The following is a 22,765-nucleotide window of genomic DNA, read 5'->3' on the forward strand; positions in this document are numbered from 1 at the left end:
TACAGTCGGGTGATTGGACCTTAATGAAATTTGATGTTTGGAATAATATTGTGTCTCAGAGCTCTTATTTTAAATCCCGACTGGATCTGATGACATTGGGAGGAGTTGGAGGGGGGGGAACCTAAAATCTTGGAAAACACTTAGAGTAGAGGGATCGGGATGAAACTTGATGGGAAAAATAAGCGTAAGTCCCAGATACATGATTGACATAATCGGAACTGATTCGCTCTCTTTGGGGTAGCTGGGGGGGGGGGGTAATTCTTAAAAATTAGAAAAAATGAGGTATTTTCAACTTACGAACGGGTGATCGGATCTCAATGAAATTTGATATTTAGAAGGATATCGTGGCTCAGAGCTCTTATTTTAAACCCGACCGGATCTGGTGACATTGGGGGGGAGTTGGGAGGGGGAAACCTAAAACTTGGAAAACACTTAGAGTGGAGGGATTGGGATGAAACTTGGTTGGAAAAATAAGCAGAAGTCTTGAATACGTGATTTACATAATTGGAACGGATCCGCTCAATTGGGGGGGGGGGGGGGTAATTCTGAAAAATAAGAAAAAATGACGTATTTTAACTTACGTATTTTTAAGGAGTGATCGGATCTTCATGAAACTTCATATTTAGAAGGACCTCGTAACTCAGATATTTTATTTTAAATCTCAACCGGATCAAGCGTAATTAGGGGGGGGGCAGTTGGGGGGACCGGAAATCTTAAAAATACTTAAAGCGGGTGATATCAGGATGAAACTGGATGGGTAGAAACCTGTCTAAGATATGTGACTGACATAACTGGACCGGATCTGCTCTCTTTGGTGGAATTGGGGGGGGGGATAATTTTGAAAATTGAGGTATTTGTAGCTTACGAAAGGGTGACCATATCTTAATGAAATTTGATATTTAGAAGGATCTTGTGCTTTAAAGTTGTAATTTCAAATTCCAACCAGATCCTGTGACATTCGGGGCAGTTGGAGGGGGAAACCGGAATTCTTGGAAAACATGAAAATTTGGGTATTTTTATCTTACGAATAGATGATCGGATCGTAATGAAATTTGATTTTTAGAAGGAATTCATGTCTCAGAGCTCTTATTTCAAATCCCAACCAGATCTTTTGACATTGGGGGGACTTGGAGGGGGAAATCTTTGAAAAACACTTGGAGTGGAGGAATCGGGATGAAGCTTGGTGGATAGAATAAACAAATGTCCTTGATACGTGATTGACAGAATCGTACTGGATTCGCTCTCTTTGGGGGAGTTGGGGGGAGGGGTTCAGTGATTTGGCGAGTTCGGTGCTTCTGGACGTCCTAGGGCGATGGAAATTGGTAGGCGTGTCAGGGAGCTGCACAATTCGACTTGATAAAGTCGTTTTCCCAGATTCGACCATCTGGGGGGCAAAAGGGAGAGGAAAAATTAGAAAAAATTAGGTATTTATAACTTACGAGTGGGTGATCGGATCTTAATGCATTTTGATATTTAGAAGGACTTTGTGACTCAGAGCTCTTATTTTAAATCTTGACCGGCATTAAGCCTCTTATTTTCCTTTTTAAATCAATCTATTGATTCATAGAATTTTGTTAGAGCTCATACCATATGATCTCTTGGCTCTTAGTTCTTCTCGCCTCGTCACAAGTGCCATATGAGCTCTTAGCTCTTGTTTTATTGGATGTTTCTCTCGGGTCTTGATTTTCTTCTTCTTGTTCCATTGCTGGTTGAGAATGTTTTATGCACCGTCGGGTGGGGTATCTGCTATGGCGTAGTGAGTAGTTAACCGTACGAATATTTTTTTTCTTATTTACTTGTGTCTCTCTTGTCTTCCATTTTGACCAGCTATCCATTTTGTTCTTTACTTAATTTTTATCTTTGCGAAACAAGTTTGTCTCTCCGTCTGATAATTGTATATTTAGAATGTTTTGCATGTGTGATTGAAAAATGTATAATTCTGAACCTATGTCATGCTTATTCAAGCTTAAAGCCAAACTGAACTTGAACCAAATCAAGCATAAACCAAATTCGAGCTTATTTAGCAAAATTCTCAATCAAGGTCAAATTGTTGACTTAACCTGTCCAGTTGATACTTATTTTGTATGGCAGCTTCACTTACCTTGTCAGTATTATTAGTAAAGATGGCGGGAGCAGTGAAGATGTTAAAAGTAGAATAGCCAAGGCTCAGGGTGTTTTTTCATAGGCCACGTTCTGCGGATGAAGGATGATAGATTGCCAAAGATTGTCCTTTTTGGCCATACATCTGGGATTAAATGGAAAGCAGGTTGTCCTCGTCTGGGGTGGGAGGATGTCAAAAATAAAGAATTAAAGGAAATGTGAACTTCCTGGGAGGGTGTAAAGAGGGAGGCCTTGAATAGATTGGGCATGCGTAGCTGTGTTGGCCTCAGCCGGCTTGGTGCTATGGTGAGTTATTAGTAGTAGTAATAGTTAATACTTATTGTGTCATTTTTTTAATTCATTTAGTTTAATACAGCTGGTAATTTTAATGATACAATGGTAAATTTAATGTAAAATATTTACTCTAAGGGATAAATTATGGTTTTACATAGTATTCAAAATGTGAAGGCTAATTAATTAATATTAACTAATTAATATTAACTAATTAACTAATTAATAACTAATTAATATATTGGCAGTAACTAACATAAAAACTAAATTGTTTGAGGAAGGAGTAGACAAATCCAAATAAAAATGTTAGCCCTCAGAGTGGACCTAGGACCTCTCGATTTTTTTCAATTTTTGATATAGTTTTAATAGGATATATAATGTCTACACTCACTACGACCAAAGGTCGGCAGTAACGACGAAACTACTGTTATAAAATCATTATAACACGGTGTCTTTCCGATTTTGAAATGGGGCTATTGTTTTCTAGTCCATGAGTAAATAAATACCCCGTTAATGCTTTCCAAGGAAAATAAGTTCAGAGGAAATTAAAAGCATCTGAAAGCAGTTGCTTAATATTTGTTTTTGGCGTAGCGTATGTGATGGAATGCTGAACTTCATCTTAAACGGAGGGTCTACATCAGGGATGATAAGCTCAATCAGAGGCATCACTCTAGGACTACCTTTTGTAAAGAGCCATAAGCCTTCTATGCATTAATCTATTTCGAAGTATAGTTGCATGTCTTGCTTAATTCAAACATATTTTGGCAACACCTCTCAAGCAAGGTAAAAATTGTGGCTATGGCCTTGCAAAAAAAAATTCAACTAATATTATAATTCATTTGAACTGATATATTTGGTAGATTTTTTAATACAACATATTTATTTCTGAGAGTAAATAAGGTTTTCATAGTGTTTTAAATGTGTAGGCTATTTAATATAAGACATTAGCAATTATAAACATACATACTTCATCCTTTGATGAATGACTAGAAAAGTTTAAAAGATAATAGCACTCAGAGGAGGAAAGAGGACGGATTGCCAATGATCGTCCTTTTCGGCCAACCATCCGGGGCCAAAAGAAAAGAAAGCCTCAGGTGGGAGGTCACAATAAAGGATTTAAGGGAAATTGAGATTTCTTGGGAGAATGTAAAGAGGGAGGCATTAAATAGATCAGGATGGAGGAGAAGCGTGCTTACTAGAAGTCATTAATTACGATGACCCACTGTTATGAATAATTATAAGACAATATCTTTCCTATTTCGAAATAGGGCTACTAAATCCTAGTCTTTGAGCAATAAGCTCAAAATAAATCTCCTCGTCAAACGTTTCCAAGGTAAGCAAGTTCAGAGGAAATGGAAAGCATTTAAAAGCAGTTGCTTAATATTTGTTTCTGGTGTTGCGTAGGTGATGAAATGTTGAACTTCATCTTAATTGGAGGATCTACATCAGGGTGCTAAGTTTAATCTTTTTAAAGGCAAATTTAGCTTTAAAAGGATACCAGCAGTTTCAGTAATAAACACAAAATAACTAATAACCTTTTTTAGGGGCACACACCATGTGGGAAGTTATCCCTCTGGCCTACAAGCCGCTTTTCTTGACTGTCAACACTTCTATTAATTCCTTATAATTCACCTATTGCTGGGTGTTCTGATGAATTTATCAGCAGGCTAGAACATACTTAAATGACTGTTTTTAACCGATTTAACCGATTAGAATTCTATATACTGCACAAGATTATTTTAAGGATACCCTCCCTTGTAGGACATTTTGTAAAAAAAAATTTTAAATGTACGAGATTTTATATTTGCAATTTTAAAAAATATTTGACCAATTTCGAAACAGCCAGCCTAATCTGGATTCGCAAAGCCTCCAGATCACACCATGGGTGATTACCATAGGGTGATAATCACCCCAATGACCTTCAGTGGGTTTCAAAAACAACAATGGATTTACCGCATTTAAATATTTTAAGAAGCGGTATTCTCAAATGTAAAAACAGATCGAAAAGCGGTCACCTCAGCTCTTTTTCTTAAAAATAAAGAACAGCAATATTTTTCACAACTACGTCTCCACTGTATACTATGATATGCATGCAATCTCAGACAAATATACAATAAATTTTTTATAAAAACAATAGCTAATACTATCAAAATCCCAAGAAACATTCAAAACATAACCACACAGTTCGTGGTAAGGAACGATCAGAAGGTCCAAAAATAGGCTCTTGGGGAAGATACAAATATTGAGGCAACATCAACTAAGGCTACAATTTATGCAACCATGATAAATTTATCAAACAGTTCGTTACCACGAAGCAAGGAGCGACCCAGCTCAATAGTAACCGAAACTCTAAAAAAAACAGTATTTTGATACTAATTGATGTATCAACAGAATTGAATTTTTTGCTGATTTCAATTTATAAATTTCATTAAGTTTAATCTTACCCATTAAAAGTTACGAGTCCGAGATAATTTACCTTATTTTCAAAAAAAGGGGGAAACACCCCCTAAAAGTCTTAAAACCTTAATGAAATTCACACCATCAGAGAACCAGCGTATCAGAGGTTTTTTCCGGGGGTGATGGTATGGGCCCATGAGTCCTAGAATATTGTGAGAGGGCTCATTCGAATGAAAATGGTAGGTTCTAGTGCCCTTTTTAAGTGACCAAAAATATTTGGGTGGCAAGCCTAAAATGGTCTCCCCACTTTTTATATTTCTTGCTTTCTCTTTCCCGTCTCAATAGTACGCGTGGAGCTGTTAAGGATAATTATTTTGGGTAAATTTTCATCGGGATTGGATTGTATAGAGCATATATCCGAGGGAGGGTGTAATATAGCTCCACTGTCTCTCTTCCCTCCTCTTAATCTGTTCAAACTACAGGAAGGTATGCTGGATAGCCTTCAGACCTCCATCAACAACCCCCTCCCTCATCTCGCATCTAAATTTCTGCACGGTTTCCTATTCAATGACTACTTTTAATTTTTGGTTAGCAACAATTATCAGCTACTACAATATTGAGCAATCATAAGACATAAAAAGAGGTCAAAATCCAAAAATACTTTAGCAATAACTCAATCACCGTCTAGATACATCCCTTAAATAGCACTACAATATCTCATCACCTACGTTACATCTGAGATAAATCTCAAGCAATTAGTCTCGCAACCTGTCGGATATCCAATTCCAATGAACTTTTCCAAATAGGAGACTATTTACTTGGAGTAATTATCTGAGCTTAATGATCACTATTATTAATCTATTCCCAGAAAACCTTATTTTGGGAAAAACTGTCTTTCGGAATCGGAAAAAAAATTATAGACAATAGTTATTAGTCTTTTCTTACCAGTAAGTAATAAATTTTCAATTAATTGATCATCAAAAATTTGAAATATAAAACACTAAAAAAAAGTAAGTTTTTATGCCTTGGGGTAGAGAAATGAGGGTAAATTCTACATCTTGAATTTGGATAATAGTTGAGCAGGGCCAATAACCAAATATCAACCTTATACCGTCACTATCTCGACGGCAATCTACCTCAAACCACAATTATTCACATAACCTTTTTTTTTATATTGAAAGACGCAAACTTAGCGATCGCATCAAATTGTTCACAGTAGGAACTTGTAAGCGAAGAGCACCACGTGCCAATAGTAACCGAAACTCTACAAAAAAATTTAAAAAGAACATACGAATCAAATCAATCTGATCTTTATGCTCATTCAAAAGTATCTTTAAGTATGAAGTTACCTAACAAAAATTACAAGCACAAGAAAATTTGCATGCTCTTGGAAAAAAGGTGAAAACAACCAAAAACGAAGTGCTATCTTGACAAAAGTTACAGTATTCAATTGGGTATGGCTGAAAACATCCAAAGGGAAATTGTGAACCCCATCTAAAAAATACCAAACTTGGCACTGCTTCCGATGAATCTGGCTCTGATTAAGTGTTGTTTTTTTTTTGTTTTTTTTTTTTTCTTATTTTTCTTCCAGAGGTGATCGTATCGAATCCATAATCGAAAATCGGAAGAGGGCTCATGGAATGGAGATTTTAAAGTTTCGGTGCGGTTTTTTAGAAGCAAAATAGATCATACAAAAGCAAAGTACCCATTTTTGTCATGCCGTGCCGCAAAACAACAATGTTGGCTTAGTATCCTGTAATACCTGTCCAAACTATCAAAAAGCTTTTCGTGCAGCCTCTCAGTCTTAATGGCCGTAGTCTTAACCTCAGCCTTAATGGCATTGCGGTGGCAGGGTACGGCCCTAAATAGGCCCTAAAAAGGGCCAAAATGTCACGAATATCTTGTAATGGCTATTCAATTAAGAACTATCCAAAGGTTATTCGTACAACCTCCCAGTCATAGAAGCCACAGCCCAACACGGTTGCAGATTTGGCCCTAAATACGGCCGAAATACGACTGAACAAATATTATATTTTACCCAACAAATTTTAACCAATCCTTAGCCTCAAATAAGAATCTACAGACATTAAGTGATTTGTGGTGCTTAACTGTTCTGTCTGGAGAAAAGAGAAGAAAGAACTGTGTGGTTACGAATAATTATTCAAGTAAAGAAATGAGAAAAGGGGCCAGAGAAAGTTTTATGGGGGACAGAGGTGTCACTTGCCAATGCCGTAGAAATTTTAGGGGCACAAAGTTTCAAATAAATAATATAACATTTATAATCATTTTATAAGTTTGAAATATTATTTTTAATTAAAATAAAGGAGGGCGCTGTAGGCAGTAGGCATAAGCAAAGCGAATCCGATTTTTTTTTTTTTTTCAATATCTTATCCCATAGAAAGAAAGAAAAGTCACATTTAAATAATGAAAATTTTGTTAATAAATACAAATTTTCAGCAGACAAGGGGACACTAATGAAGATTTTTTCCAGGGCGCAAGAGCGGCAAGAACCACCAGGAGGCATTAAGCCTCCTGACCTCAAAAGTTAAAAGATTCCAACTGTGTGCCTCGCAAGCTGCCACAAGCTGTGGGAGGAGTCATCCTTAAAGCCAGGTTTTGCTCAGTTAAGAATTTGCGATGGACTACAAACAGTGTTTATTATCACCGCCTCAACTTTCCGCCGGATTATGGACCATAAAATTGCATTGTGTAGTTAGAAAAATTAAAAAACAATATAATGCCTGTAGACTTTCACTTTTATTATTAAAAGTAATCGAGGTGATCGTGTCGAATCCGTAATCGAAAATCAGAAGAGGGCTCATGGAATTGAGATTGTAAAGTTTCGATGCGGTTTTTTAGTACCAAAATAGATCAGACAAAAGCAAAGTACCTATTTTTGTCATGCCGTGCCACAAAACAACAATTTTGGCTTAAACAGGGCCATACCTGGCCAAACTATCAAAAAGCTATTCGTCCAACCTCTCAGTCTTAATGGTCGTAGTCTTAATCTCAGTCTAAATGGCATTGCGGTGGCACGTTCGGCCCTAAATAGGCCTTAAAAAGGGCCAAAATGTTACGAACATCTTGTAATGGCTAATCAATTAAGAACTATCCAAATATTATTCGTGAAACCTCCCAGTCATAGAAGCCACAACACAATGCAGCTGCAGATTTGGCCCTAAATACGGCCAATATATGACTGAACATATATTGTTTAAATATAACTGAACAAATATAATGCCTGTAGAATTTCACTTTTATTATTTGTTTTTATTTCACGATCTTTATTTTATTTACCTGTGCCCTTTCATTGTCCTGATTTATTTGTTAATTTGGATTGCAATTTCAGTGTTTGTTAACTGATGTCTCAAATTAAGAGTTTGCATGTTCATTTTTAGAACGTTGCTAATATCAGAAATAAACTCAAAAAATTGTTTCCTGAATATTGAGTCGCAATATTCCCATGTCCTAATCCCTAACAGTCTTCTACAAACCATCAAACAGTAGGAGGGATTCAGCTCTTCGTTTCATGAAACGTACAGATTTATTTTGCTCATATTTTCTACTTTAGGAATTCAGTTCAAGAGCTACAAACGACTCTCTCCACTGTAAATTATCCTTTGATCATTTCCAAACTAGGAGTGCCCTATTCATATAAACGAGGGGTCACCCATTCTCCACCACCTGATGTAAATCTCGGAGCACATATCTTCAACAAATCGCGGTACACTTCCTCATGCTGAGCCTTCTTCAAATACACGTTTTGTCTAAGCGTGCAATGCAGCATATGCTGTACACAATTTATAAAACCGGGCAGCTCTTCTATATAACCATGCTGTGTTCAACCGCCAGTCCATACTTTCACTTATACCATGTCAAAACCAAACAGGAATACGTTAAAAAATGGAATACAACTATATTTCTACCGCAGTGGTAATAGTGTTGATCAGGGTTGTATCCAGGAATTTTTTCGGGGAGGGGGTAAAGACATTTTTTAAGGCCACATCAAAAATTTGTTAACATTCATTTTTGTTATGTTTTTACGAGTCGGACAAACACTTCAGGGGAGTTCAAACCCCCTAGCCCCCCCCCCCTTGGAAACAGCCTTGCAGTTAATGCATTTCCAATAATTTATTAGTTTATGCAACGGGTTATGCAAATAGTAATATGATGCAGATTTTCCATACTAGGGGGAGATACAAACAAGACTAGGTCAATCCTAATTTAGTTCTTTGGAAAATATTCAAACCGATTTAATAGAATCAGCGTTGTCAATTACGGAGATCATTGTGTTATTGCCTCGGTAATGATCGAAGGATATAAGTAAAGAAATGACGGTTTGTATTTTCTCTCTTTCAAAACAGTGAATATGTAGCCTTTAAATATGAGTCTTCTGGACTGTCTCAGTGATTCCACGATCCCCAAACTATCAGTGTTTCCCACAATTTCCACAAACGCAAAAGCTTGGTTCTCTGGAATCTCTCCCAAAATTAACGATTTTTATTCCGTGTTAAACGTCCGTATATTTCGAGCGGCTACGCCCTGTTCACCTCGTGGTGTGCATCTTGGAGAACCACTTGTGTAGCACAATTCCTCATGCTTGACACAACCACCCTAAAATGCTTGGAACAGTTCCACCACACTTGCCACGTGCCATCTGTGCATTTGATCTCTGAAAGCAGGTGATCGCTCGCTGTGTTTACGAACGATATATCATGGGAGAACCTAATTTTCTTTTAGAGAGACTCAGGAAATCCCGAAAATTCGAGGATAGTGAAAACACTCATACGGTCAGAAGATATTCGAAGGTTAAATATATACTCCCTTGAAAATATATTGTCATTTCTTTATATACTAACTTCGTTCATTAACGATACCATAGCAGCATGCTTTCCGCGATTGACGACGCTGATTCAATTAAATAGTCTCAAAGAATCTTCCCGAGAAACTAGATTAAGCTTGGCCTAGTCTCGTTAGCATTCCCCCTCCCCTATTATGAAAAATTGCATAATATTATTATTTACGTAACATATTGCATAAAATAGTAAATCATTTTGGAAAGACATCATGGTATTTCCATTGCTATAGAAATGCTATTGGTTTTGACATAATAAATGAAAGTATGGATAGGTGGTTGCATAAGGCATACTTATATCTGAGGGGCTATCACTTTTATGAGGACTGTTACCATTCATTTATTTTTCTGTTGAATTTTTAAGAATAATTCTTAGCTTATAACTACTACTACTATTAATAACAACTTACAGCAGCACCAAGCCCCCTGAGGATAACACAGTTGTTACAAATAGGTTTTCGGTAGTTGTTTGGGTACTTCCGTATTAGCCAGTACACACTCGACAAGTGAAGTTAGGTTAATCCTAACGGAACATACCAAAATAAAATGAGAATATAATACTTTAGTTTATTTAATAATATAATTTGGGCTATATATTTGCACATTAGGGGGGGGGGGGGGTAAAGTAACCTAACCTTACTCCCACCCTCGCCCCCTAATGTGCAAATATATGTTCCAAATTATACAAGTCCAATGCATTCTGTCACCCGTCATTTGTCTTTGTGGCTGTGAAACAGGTTTCCTAGATCTTACATTCAGCAAACTTCTCGAGTGTGTACTGGCTAATACGGAAGTGTCGTTGTTTGCAGATTGATTGGCTCGGAGTTTTTCCCCGATAGTATTTTGGCTATATTCCGGCCAACATGTTTTTTGGGGCAGGGGGCTTAAAACAGCAGACACCATCCTTTTACTACGACATGACCTATGTTGTTACTTAAAAGGACACTTGAACATAGTATTTCCGTTTGAGTTGGCTCTGTTGCCCTCTTGCCAATATTTTGCAACCATTGCTTCGATGCGCTCACTAACAAACATTAATAATAAAAAAGCTGAAAAAAAGGGAAAATGTGACCACAACCATCTTTTTCACACACAAAAAAAAACATAAAATTTCGTAGAAATGTAGATGGAAGATAGAAACTTTAAAAATAGGATTCTCGGACAATTCGACTTTAAGAATGTAATTTTCCAACATGTTATACCCATTTATGGAAATGTTTTCCGTCTTTCTTCGAATATTACATAGATTTTCCAATACTTACATCTTTTGAAATGTAGCTGTAACTCAATGAATTTCAAACAAGTGTAATTAGCAATTTTGAAAATTTTGAATTAGCATGAAAAGTAAATATTTGGTCTAGGTATTCTTAGAATTTTACTTTTGAATTTTCGATTCTAATAAAGAGCGTTGCTCTGTACTCAACGTTCACAACAATAAGCGACTCGGTTTCTTTCAATTGTTTGATACGGTATTTCGATTTTTACTTAATATTCATTTTAAAGTCCACACTGCTTTCAGTTCTTTGTTTCACTTCCTTATTCACCGATAATTGAATTGTAACTTTTCATATAATTTAGGGTTTCGCATCTTTTCTTATTGAAATTGCAACCCTTCTAACTGGAATGGCTAATCCAGAATCGGCCTTTTGGGGGGCACTCGGTGCTTTAAAGGGACCTCAGGCTGCTTACTAATTGGCTATAGCCCTTAAATATAGCAATATAAGTCAGAACTTTATATCTGTGATAGCGTGACAAATATTGCCTCTTATTCTTTCGCCCTTGGTATCGAATTAGCAAAACGTAAGTCAATTGAGGTAAAATACCAGATATCGACAGATAAAAACGTGCTTTGGACTTGTACAAATAGTGTGACTTACAGCCTGTGAAAAGTCAAGAAACATTTAGGCTAAAATTGCACCCACATAAAAAGAAAAAAAAGCCAACAATTTTCAAAACCTCTCGAAAATTTTTATTCTTTAACACTTTATGGATTTTTGTCACAATCAAAAATGCTGTCCATCTTTACTGACAAAACTAAACAAAGCTTCAAAAATAAGCCGGAAAAATGGCTAAAAGAAAAGGCGCTTAACTTGCCAGTAACAGGTAAGGTCACAATCACAAGTGGCCACAAATAGCTGCCAGGAGCCTGACCACCAAGTAAAGGGTACACTACCTTAAATGTAGATTCCTTTCATATCACACACTGTGATTGGTTGAGTAAAAAAAAACTTATTTTTCAGGATTTAAAACATTTATATAGTAATTTACAACAAGAAAATATTATAAATATTAATAAAAATGGCAGTTGAATCTGATCCTTTCTTCTTACCCAATTTGAGTATTCATCTAAACGAATATTTTTTCCGATCTGTATCCCCCATCCCCCTTATCAATACCCCTTCCCTCATAATCCAGACATTATAATCTGAAAGACAACCTGAGAAATTTTAGGATTTAAATCCTTTATATAGTAATTTCCTTTAAGAAAATATTAGGAATAGATTGGCTATTGAACCTGATCCATGATTCTTCTATAATTTGATCTGCTGTCAAAACGAGCCTCATGTCTTTTTCCATTGTGTCCCTTGTGTATTCTATCTTTACCAAAGTATCTATTGTGACTAAAAGCTTTATATATATATACGCCAGGCCTATAGAACTCAACATGATTGCTTCTGTATTCTTGGAGCGTGGAACGCTTTTGAAATGTCAACAGACAAATTGAGTAGCAATGAGTTCTTTTTCAAGGTGAAAAGATGCTAGGGATATTTGTTGAAAATTAACGAAAAGCTCTAAGGTGTGTAATCATTCAAATATAATCGTATAAAAATATTTAATAGCCAAAAGAGAGAACCCAGAACCGTAAACTATACAAATTATTTGATAGGCGTAAATAATAACGGAGACAGCACTGACTTTCCATCATGCAAAGTTAAAGGAGATAACGAGGAATTTTCTGAAGACAGTGAATAACAGTAAACACAATGTAAGCTAATATTTCAGCAATACAATCAATAGCTATCCTCAGGGAAAGTCAATATAAAAGAAAGAGAAAAAAACTAAATTGAAACACCGGAAAACAAATTTGAAATTAAAATCATGAATTAAAAAAGATTTTTTCAAAATAGAATTTAGGTAGAGTCTCAACGTCCTTACCTCACAAAGGTTCAGCAAGTATAAATTTCCTATCAATGTGTGTCTGAGCTATTTTTTTCATTATTCAATATTATGTTTTCCTGAAGACGACTGTTGATTATGTAGCCAAAATATTTCCTTAGGCTGCATTCACAGTTATTCACTGTTTTCACAAAATTTCTCATTATTTTCTTTTATTTTGTATATTTAAAAGGCATATAGCAAGAATCAGACCTCTATAAAAAATTATTAAGAGATTAATACAAGAATTAGACCTCTATAAAAAACAGGACCCAGAATTTACTCCTAGAAATTTCAACACCGTCTAGTATCTCCAAAAAGTGTCATCTATAGCAAAATCCATTATTTGATAAATAGTTATTGGTGCACGCAGTAATTTCTGGGATAGAATCGACAATTTTTCATATTTAGCAATCCCATTGTTCCCATTGAGGAACAACGTGGATTCCACTCCAAAAGGTCATGCAAGGAGCTTATATTTGTCCTCAGAACGCTCGCTGAAGAATTCAAATGAACAGAATAAAAAGCTTTATTTTTTATTTATTGACTTTGAGAAGGTCTTTGACCCGATCTGTAGAGAAAGTCTCTGGGATGTCATAAGGCTCTACGGACTACCAGAAAGGATTATAAAAATGATTACTCCTTGACACACTGACCCCAAATGTTGCATCAAGACAGAAACAGGCGAGACTAGATTCTTTAAAATTATGCCTGGCGTAAGACAAGGATGTGTCCTGTCCCCAATTTCGTTTATGATTAGCGTAGATTATGTCCTTAGACAGACGACAGGATAAGGTGTAAAACTGGTCACCCAGCAGTTTTGCGATTGGGATTTTGCCGATGACGTAGCACTGCTAGAAGAATCCAAACAAAACTTGCAAAAAGGGTTTAACACTGTGGCGAAGAGAGCGAAACGTTTAGGACTGGCTGTCAATTTTGAGAAGACGAAGAGCAGGTCCTTAACGAACTGCCGCTTATCGCGACACACAACCAAAGGCCAGTAGAACAGGTCTCCGACTTCAAATACCTTGGGAGCTGAATTGGCCGAGATGGAAATACAATGACCGAGATTAAACGTAAAATAGGACAAGCTGCCTCTGCGTTCAATAAGCTCAGACGTGTATGGAGAAATGGAAAGTACTCGCTAAAAGTCAAGATTAGACTCCTTAACAGCAATGTTATCTCTATTTTGCTATATTCAAGCAAATGTAGGAAGATAACAGGAGAAGCGCATACAGGCTTTCGAGGATAACTGCCTTAGAAGTATTCTTAAGATTCACTGGCATCAGAAAGGCCCTAGCGGAGAAATTTGTCAAAGGACTGGCCAGCTGCTTGACACAGATATTCTTCGGAAAAAAACACTGCTCCTATCTTGGACACGTGCAGCGAATGGACGAGTCGTCTCCCATGCATAGCAGAGAGCTGGAAACCCGATGGTAGGCGTAGAAGTGGTCGTCCGAAGAATAAGCTGCGCAGTAAACTAGACTGGGATAGCAAGACGGTTCAGACCTCACTGACATCTGAATTGGAGTATATCATCGCAGCGCCAGCCAGGGTTGATGAGTGGAGAGGTTTCGTCGATACCCTATTCGCCACAGATGGCACTCGAGGAACTAAGGTTTAAGGTAATAAGATTTTTCAAATGGACACAAAGAGCTACACTATATCTCAAACGAACAGATTTTTGATTTCGGAGCTCGATAGATTTTTAGTTTGTTCCTTCTTATCTCCTTTTTCGTCCCCATCGCAACCAGTTACATAATGGTAGTTCAAATTAGTAATTAAAAGGCGTTAAAAACACTTGTTGTCCCAATGATTTGTAGCCTGCTACCTGAAACTCGAACATTTGATTATTATATATATATATATATATATATATATATATATATATATATATATATATATATATATATATATATATATATATATATATATATATATATATATATTCTTCTAACCACAGACAATTTGAGCCTTTTCTTGATGTCATGACAAATTCCCCCAAAGAGAGCGGATCCGGTCCGGTTATGTCAATAACGTATCTAGGACATGTGCTTATTCTTTCCACAAAAGTTCGACACAGCCACCCTATGAAAAATATGAATTTTTCGTATAGTAGCGATCTATTTAGATCATTTTTGTGGCCAGTCATCGCTGTTCCTTGTTTTCTAACTGTAGATTTGATTGTCCATTTTTGTTCATCTTTACCTCAGAAAGTTTTTTCCATGCTTTTTGCTTTAGCAGTTTTAATTCATACATCATCTCATCTAATTTCTTAAGGTGTTTCCAACATTAGATCACTGTTCAAAATTTCCTTAACAATTCAATGTGATTCTCGCTGTCGTTTGTTCATGCCCTTTTCTTTAGCTGTTGCGATTCCCACATTTACTAGTTTTCTCATCGCATTTATCTGTCCTTCATTATCATCAATCTACCCCTTAAACATTTTAATGGCCTTAAATTAGAATTACCGGCTTTGTAAAATTGCGTTTATTTTTTGTTATTGAGCCTTTAACTTTTACCTTGACTTGTCTTTTATCATAATGAAAAACATAACGCCAAACCTTTGTTTTTTAACAGAGGCTGATGTAGTATCAGGTTCTTGGCTCTTGGCTAACGTCCTTATAAACTTTAATGTCGTTATCTACAGCTATTTCATTGCTTGAAGCTTTTACAAAGTGTTTAACGTCAACTTTTGTCCTAGTTTTTCTTTTGTCATTATAAAATACATATCGCAGAACCTTAATTTTTTAACAATGGCATGGTAAGCATTGATGAACCTATCCATGTCAAAATCCCGAACCCAATTATCATAACTATCATTTTAAATTTTAGCAAGTTTTGACTCTGCTGTCTGTTATCTTTTAACACAATTTTTCTTTCTTCTTCATTTTGGATTTTTATTACTTCAGACAATTCGTCAATGCCCTTTGCTTTAGCTGCCCTTATTGGTCTAGTTTTACATGACAGTCCAGGTTAGATTTTTTAATTGTTCACGTGGTGGGACAAAAACTTCTTATTCTGTAAGCGAATTATCATTTATAACACTAGTGAATTTTCGTTTTTTGGGGTCTTGCCTCATTTGATACTCCAGGTTGTTGATTTTCACCGGTTGTCAATTTAATTTCTTCGGGCTGTTCTCTTGGTCTTATCACGTTTAATAGTTCAGGTGGTTCCAAAGAATCATCATTTTAATTCTAATAACTAATATTTTCAACTTAGACATGTTTTGATTATCGCTGTCGCTCATATTCTTACCCCATTTTTCTTTCTTCTTCATTCTGAGTTTTTCATTACTTCAGACAATTTACTAATTCCCTTTGCTTTAGCTGCCCCTATTGGTCTAGCCTTACATAATCGTTCAGGTGGTGGGACAAAAACTTCTTTTTCTTCCAACGAGTTAGGATGCCTACCAGATTTTAGTTAAAAAAAACAAAGGTTCGGCGATATGTATTTCATAGAGACGCTGAAAAATAAAGAAGAAAAAGAAAACTGAAAAAAAGGTAAAAAACTAAAAAAAAACTAAAAAGAAAAAACACTCAAAGAGAAATTACAGACCGGGACAGAGGGAATATAAATGACGACCGGGACACTCAAAGAGAAATTACAGACTGGGATACCGGGGCACAAATGACGACCGGGACACAGGGAATATAAATGACGGCCAGGACATAGGTATTTAAGAATATCGTCCAAAGACAAATTTTTAATTGTAAGAAGATAGTTGAAAGAGAAATTTATAATTGTAAAATGACTGAAGAACCTACAATGGCAACACCCGAGGAAGCTGCTCAAAACGAATGTATTCAAGCCGAAGTAGCTGAGTTGGTAAAGCGTTATGTTTCAGGTTCTAGGTCCGAGAGGTTCCAGGTTTGAACCTTGGCTTTAGCATTAATACAAAAGAAGAAAAAAACTAAAAAAGGTAAAAACTACAAAAAAAAACTAAAAAGAAAATACTAAAAAAACCAAAAAGCTAAAAAAATAAAAAAAAAAACAAAAAAAAGGTAAAAAACTAAAAACTAAAAAAGAAAAAAAAACTAAAAAAAACTAAAAAAAGGTAAAAACTACAAAAAAATTAAAAAGAAAAAAACTAAAAACTAATAAAAAAAACTCAAAAAAACTAAAAACTGAAAAAGCCGGGACACAGGGAATATAAATGACGACCGGGACACTCAAAGAAAAATTACAGACTGGGACACAAATAACGACCGGGAGATATAAATGACGACCGACTCAAAGATAAATTACAGACCGGGACACCGGGACACAGGGAATATAAATGACGAACAGGACGCTCAAAGAGAAATTACAGACTGGGACAGTGGGACACAAATGACGACCGGGATACTGGGAATATAAATGACGACCGGGACACAGGGAATATTCGATTTGCAATCACCATCAACAAAGCTCAAGGGCAATCATTAGAATAATAAGGTATAGATCTGAATTCGGGTTGTTTTTCCCATGGACATTTATATGTTGCATGTTCAAGAGTCGGTAAACCTGACAATCTATTTATATGCACAGACAATGGGACATCGAAGAATGTTGTATATTCGCAAGTTTTACGTAGTTAAAAACATATATATATCTATAACGAAAAGAGAAATCTTTTCTCTTTTATCTATATTCACAGGTGGGACACAGGGACACAACTACAATGGCGCATAACTAATATAGCACGTAACGACTTACGCGCACGGGGGGGGGGGGCTTGGGGGGGGCGCGAATAGCCACCCCAGCAGCTAGTTTTTATATATATAGATATATGTATATATATATGTATATATATATGTATATATATATGTATATATATATATATATATATATATATATATATATATATATATATATATATATATATATATATATATATATACGTATATGTATATATATATATATATATATATATATATATATATATATATATATATATATACGTATATATATATATATATATATATATATATATATATATATATATATATATATATATATATATATATATATATATATATATATATATATATATATATATATAAGAGTGGCATATGCAGAGATGTTGAAATGTGGTTTAAAAACCTCGTGGCCATCCCAAATTAAATAATTACTAGAAAAAGTAGGAATGCCTTATTTATGGAATCATGGTCTTTGCTCTCATGATGTACCAACAAATCTAGAAAGCCAGGTACGATTTATATTAGAGAGTCAGGAACTTCAGCATTGGCAAGGGCTGGTTTTTAATTCTACAACCCTACAACATTATAATCAGCAAAACCTAGTTTTGGGGAGGAAGTTTATTTTAAATTTAATTTACCGGCTATGATTCTACGTCGTTGGATCCAGCTTAGGGCAAATTGTCTTCCAATCCAGAACAGGCAAAAAACGTTCGACAAAAATAAAATGATAGTTGGTCCTGATAGGCGGTATGTTTGTCCCCTTTGTAAAGTTGATGATCAAGACTTGGATCATTTTCTCCGAAAATGCCCGGTGCTCTTGGATTTACGAGAAATTTATTTGCATGGAATTAATTTGATGCTTCCGGGTATTCTACAAAATAGTAACCCGACCACAATATTTCGAGTGGGAGTATATACAGATAAATCTTTAATAAGAAGAACAAGTTTTATATGATTAATTTCTTTTGTAGTTAGATTAGGTACTTTTTGCGTTGAATTCTGTTTTTTTGTGCGTGTTCGTACTGTTGTTAATTTCCTTGGTTGTTTGTTATTTATTTATATTTTTGTGTGTATATGGCCCACGGGTTTTTGAAATACACTATCTATCTATCTATCTATCTATCTATCTATCTATCTATATATATATATATATATATATATATATATATATATATATATATATATATATATATATATATATATATATATTATATATATAAAAATGAGTTGTCTGTGTGTCTGTCGAGTGACGTCATGTTTGTGTGTCGACTGACGTCATGTTTGTCAACTGACGAAATTACAGACCGGGACATCGGGACACAAATGACGACCGGGACACCGGGAATATAAATGACGACCGGGACACTCAAAGAGAAAGCGACCGGGACACAAGGAATGTTCGATTAGCAATCACCATCAACAAAGCACCGGGACAAAAATGACAACCGGGACAACACTCAAAGAGAAATTACAGACTGGGACACCGGGACAGAAATGACGACCGGGACACAGGGAAACAACTACAACGGGGACGCCAGGGGGCACAGGGGAATATATAAATGACAACAGGGACACAGGGAATGTTCGGTTAGCAATCACCATCAACAAAGCTCAAGGGCAATCATTAGAAAAATGAGGTATTGATCTGAATACAGATTGTTTTTCCCATGGACAATTATATGTTGCATGTTCAAGAGTCGGTAAACCTGACAATCTATTTATATGCACAGACAATTGGACAGCCAAGAATTTTGTATATTCGCAAGTTTTACGTAGTTAAAAGTATATATATATCTATCTATATTCACAGGTGGGACACAGGGACACAAATGACTTACGCGCGCGGGGGGGCTTGGGGGGAGCGAAGCGCCCCCACCAACTAGGTGTTGGGGTGGCGCAAAGCACCACCCCAACAGCTAGTATATATATATATATATATATATATATATATATATATATATATATATATATATATATATATATATATATATATATATATATATATATATATATATATATATATATATATATATATATATATATATATATATATATATATATATATATATATATATATATACATATACATATACATAAATATATATATATATATATATATATATATATGTATATATATATATATATATATATATATGTGTGTGTGTGTGTGTGTGTGTGTGTGTGTGTCTGTGTGTGTATGTGAGTGTGTGTATGTGAGTGTGTGTGTGTGTGTGTGTGTGTGTGTGTGTGTCTGTGTGTGTGTTTGTGTCTATATATACATATATCAGAGTTGTAAGTCCCTCGAAAGCTACCCTGCTTAACTTATGATCATGGTTAAAATCAAATACGCAAGCAATCCGTTAGAGATGGGCATTAAGACTGGAAAAGAATCCAAAGCCTGTATTTTTTTTTGGAAGTTCTACCTCATTCAGTCCCATTAGCGGAAATAGCCAATTACTACTGACAATAAGAATCTTTCATCTCTTTTTTGTCCCAGAAAGATCCAATGAAAGTCCTTGAAAATAATGCTGCTAATAAACAGGTATACATTACGAAGTGTCAGCTTTTCTCCTCTCAATTTCATGACAAGAGCTTCCATTTCTTGTTTGAATAGTTGTGGATTGGGGCACTTATTGAAACTTCTCTCAAGAAACAGATCTGCAACAACTTTTCCCTGGAAGATAAAAAAGCAGTAAAAACTCACCAACTTTTTCTCCAGAAAAAAAAGGTCAGGCAGACAAAATGAATAGCTAATAAAAATTGATTTGATTATAAGAATTCTTGAGCGATAAATTTGAATCTAAGCTGAGATAGAAACACTTTTAAAAGTCAAAGGACAAAAATATGTTCAGGAGTATTCATCAAATCATCAAAAAGCAGGTAAAATTACATGAACTTTATGAGAAAACATCGAATAGAAACATAAAAATGAGATTTCAAGCTGTCTGGATTCCAGTGCATGGGAACAAAGCCAGATTTCTTGTACAATTAAGCATAATAAAAGGCTCCCATAAAATCATATTTATAGGTTATAATATTGATGTTATTTACAACATGATAAAATTTGATAATACATTTTAATAATAGCTTTTAATCCCCGAACAAGTAGTCACGGAATAACACCATTCGATCTTCATCCAAGACTCTGTAAAAATTTATGATGTGTAGCTCAAAATCATGGTAATGGCAATTTATACCTGTATTTTGAATTACTGCAACCGAATGGCTATGAAATGCTGCTTCTACTTCTAGTCCTTTATTAAAGTTTCAAAGACACAGAGGAAGTTGTTATAATGGTGAATCGTACTTATTAATGCCAGAGTATTGGCTACGATTGAAATTACTGCAGCATGCAGTCGCAAGCTCGGCTTTTGGTGTCCCACAGATCAATTTTTTATCAGATTAACGAACCCCGCGCGCATATACAACTAGCGAAGAGACTATACCCAAGGAACCCTTTTTTGGCAAATTTTCAGCATGTTAAAGACTATTTTACATGCTTGACGCTTTTGCTGGGCGAATGAAAGATTTTAGTCAAATAGTCAGTCATTTACTAATATCGAACGAAAGTTTCGAATTTTGAAAATCGTAGGTATTGGTAAATGGCTCGCTCTAAGAACTAGATTTTGGCTTTTAAACTTTAAATTCTGCTAATTTTAAATTTTGGTTATTTCAGTTGATTTTCGGCATTGATACAGGAGTTCTTGAGCATATTTTACAAAATACTAACCCAAAATATTTTTCTAAATTACAAAATACAAAAATATTTTACAAAATGCGGCTATCCCAAATCTGAAAAACGGTCGTTTGAAAACAGCTTTAAATAATGCTGCCAAAAAAGTTACACTGGATATTTGTCAACTATTTCCCGGCAATGGAGCGAACCCAAACGTGAAATGCTTGTACGATAAAACAGCTTTGTATTTGCTGCTGACAAGGCACATGGAATCTAATAACTTTAATTGAATATCTTTTACGAAACGGAGCAAATCAACCGTGAAAAACAACTATCCCTAAAGAGCAGCTTTACATTTTGCTGCTATAAAACACATACTGGATAGTTTTCAGTCCATTTTACTTGGAACTGAGAGGTTCCAAGTGAGAGGTTATCCCTAAAGAGCAGCTTTACATTTTGCTGCTATAAAACGCAGATTGGATATTTCTCAGCTACTAGCTCCAAAGTGTCAAAATGATTGCTTAGATTCTTACATTGAAAAACCTTTACATTTGACTCTGATAAAAAAAAAAGCCTAAATATCTGTTTAAATATTTGTTCGTAGTGTCTAAATATCCGAATTTAAAAATGGAGGAAACCCAAATCTGAAAGTAGCGATCAAAAAACAGCTTTGCAACATGCTGCTAAAAGCTACAGTGGATACACCAGTCAACTATCGGTGAGCAATGAAGCCAACCCAATGAGGCAGATTTTCGTCAGAAAACATCTTTACATTACATATACATGTACGTATATTTAAAAGTCAGAGGTCATATGAATATATATATATATATATATATATATATATATATATATATATATATATATATATATATATATATATATATATATATATATATATATATATGTAAAAACAAATAAAACAATAGTACTCAACACTTTGAAATTATAATTTCCATGCCTCTAAAATATCATCTATTCGAATTTTCCGCCACAATGATTAACTTCCTAGAAGAAGTCTCCAAGATAACTGAGAGTGGTGGTGCATCAATTCCCCCCCCCCCTAAAAAAGAAAGCTATTACTTAAATTCTACAAACTTTGGCAATCATTCAGAAAATGTTCAATTTCATCCCCATACTCCCCACAAAGGAGACAAATACACCTACCTCCCAGGCCATCTTCATCACAAGGTTCCCAGTGTCCCCTAAGCAATGGCACACAATTTGCTCGCAACCAACACTTCGCCGCCCTCTATGGTAGGTTCAGTTTCAAGTTAGGCTGCCAAGGTGGGCAGACTGGGTGTTTGCTAATACTACTAACAACTCACCACAGCACAAAGCCACCTGAGGCCAACACAAGTTCCTCCTCCATCCCAATCTATTCAAAGCCTCCTTCTTTAAACCCTTCCAGGAAGTTCCCAATTTCCTTTTAATCTTTCTTTATGACATCCTCCCATCCCCGATGAGGACAACCTGCTTTCCGTTTAGCCCTAGACGGTTGGCCGAAAAGGACAATATTCGGCAATCTGTCATCCTTCATATTCAGAACGTGCCCTAGCCATCTCAATCTTTCTTTCATTATAGTCTTAGAAAACAGAATTGAACCAC

General features: G+C 35.4%; 1 protein-coding gene across 5 annotated transcripts in view; it reads right to left on the minus strand.

The window, feature by feature from the left end:
• LOC136032324 (translation factor GUF1 homolog, mitochondrial-like) overlaps positions 1 to 22,765 on the minus strand; it is a 284,018-nt gene that overhangs the window by 184,631 nt on the left and 76,622 nt on the right. For 2 of the 5 annotated variants that reach the window (XM_065712633.1, XM_065712634.1), the window contains exon 8: positions 20,030 to 20,155. The exons of 2 other annotated variants lie outside the window; for them this stretch is intronic. In XM_065712633.1, the coding sequence (XP_065568705.1) occupies positions 20,030 to 20,155 (126 nt within the window). Of the gene's footprint in view, positions 1 to 20,029; positions 20,156 to 22,765 lie in introns of those variants that run through there. One more of the 5 variants, XM_065712630.1, reaches the window with a different exon arrangement.

Source organism: Artemia franciscana, chromosome 10 (assembly GCF_032884065.1).
Source record: "Artemia franciscana chromosome 10, ASM3288406v1, whole genome shotgun sequence".
NCBI lineage: Eukaryota > Metazoa > Arthropoda > Branchiopoda > Anostraca > Artemiidae > Artemia > Artemia franciscana.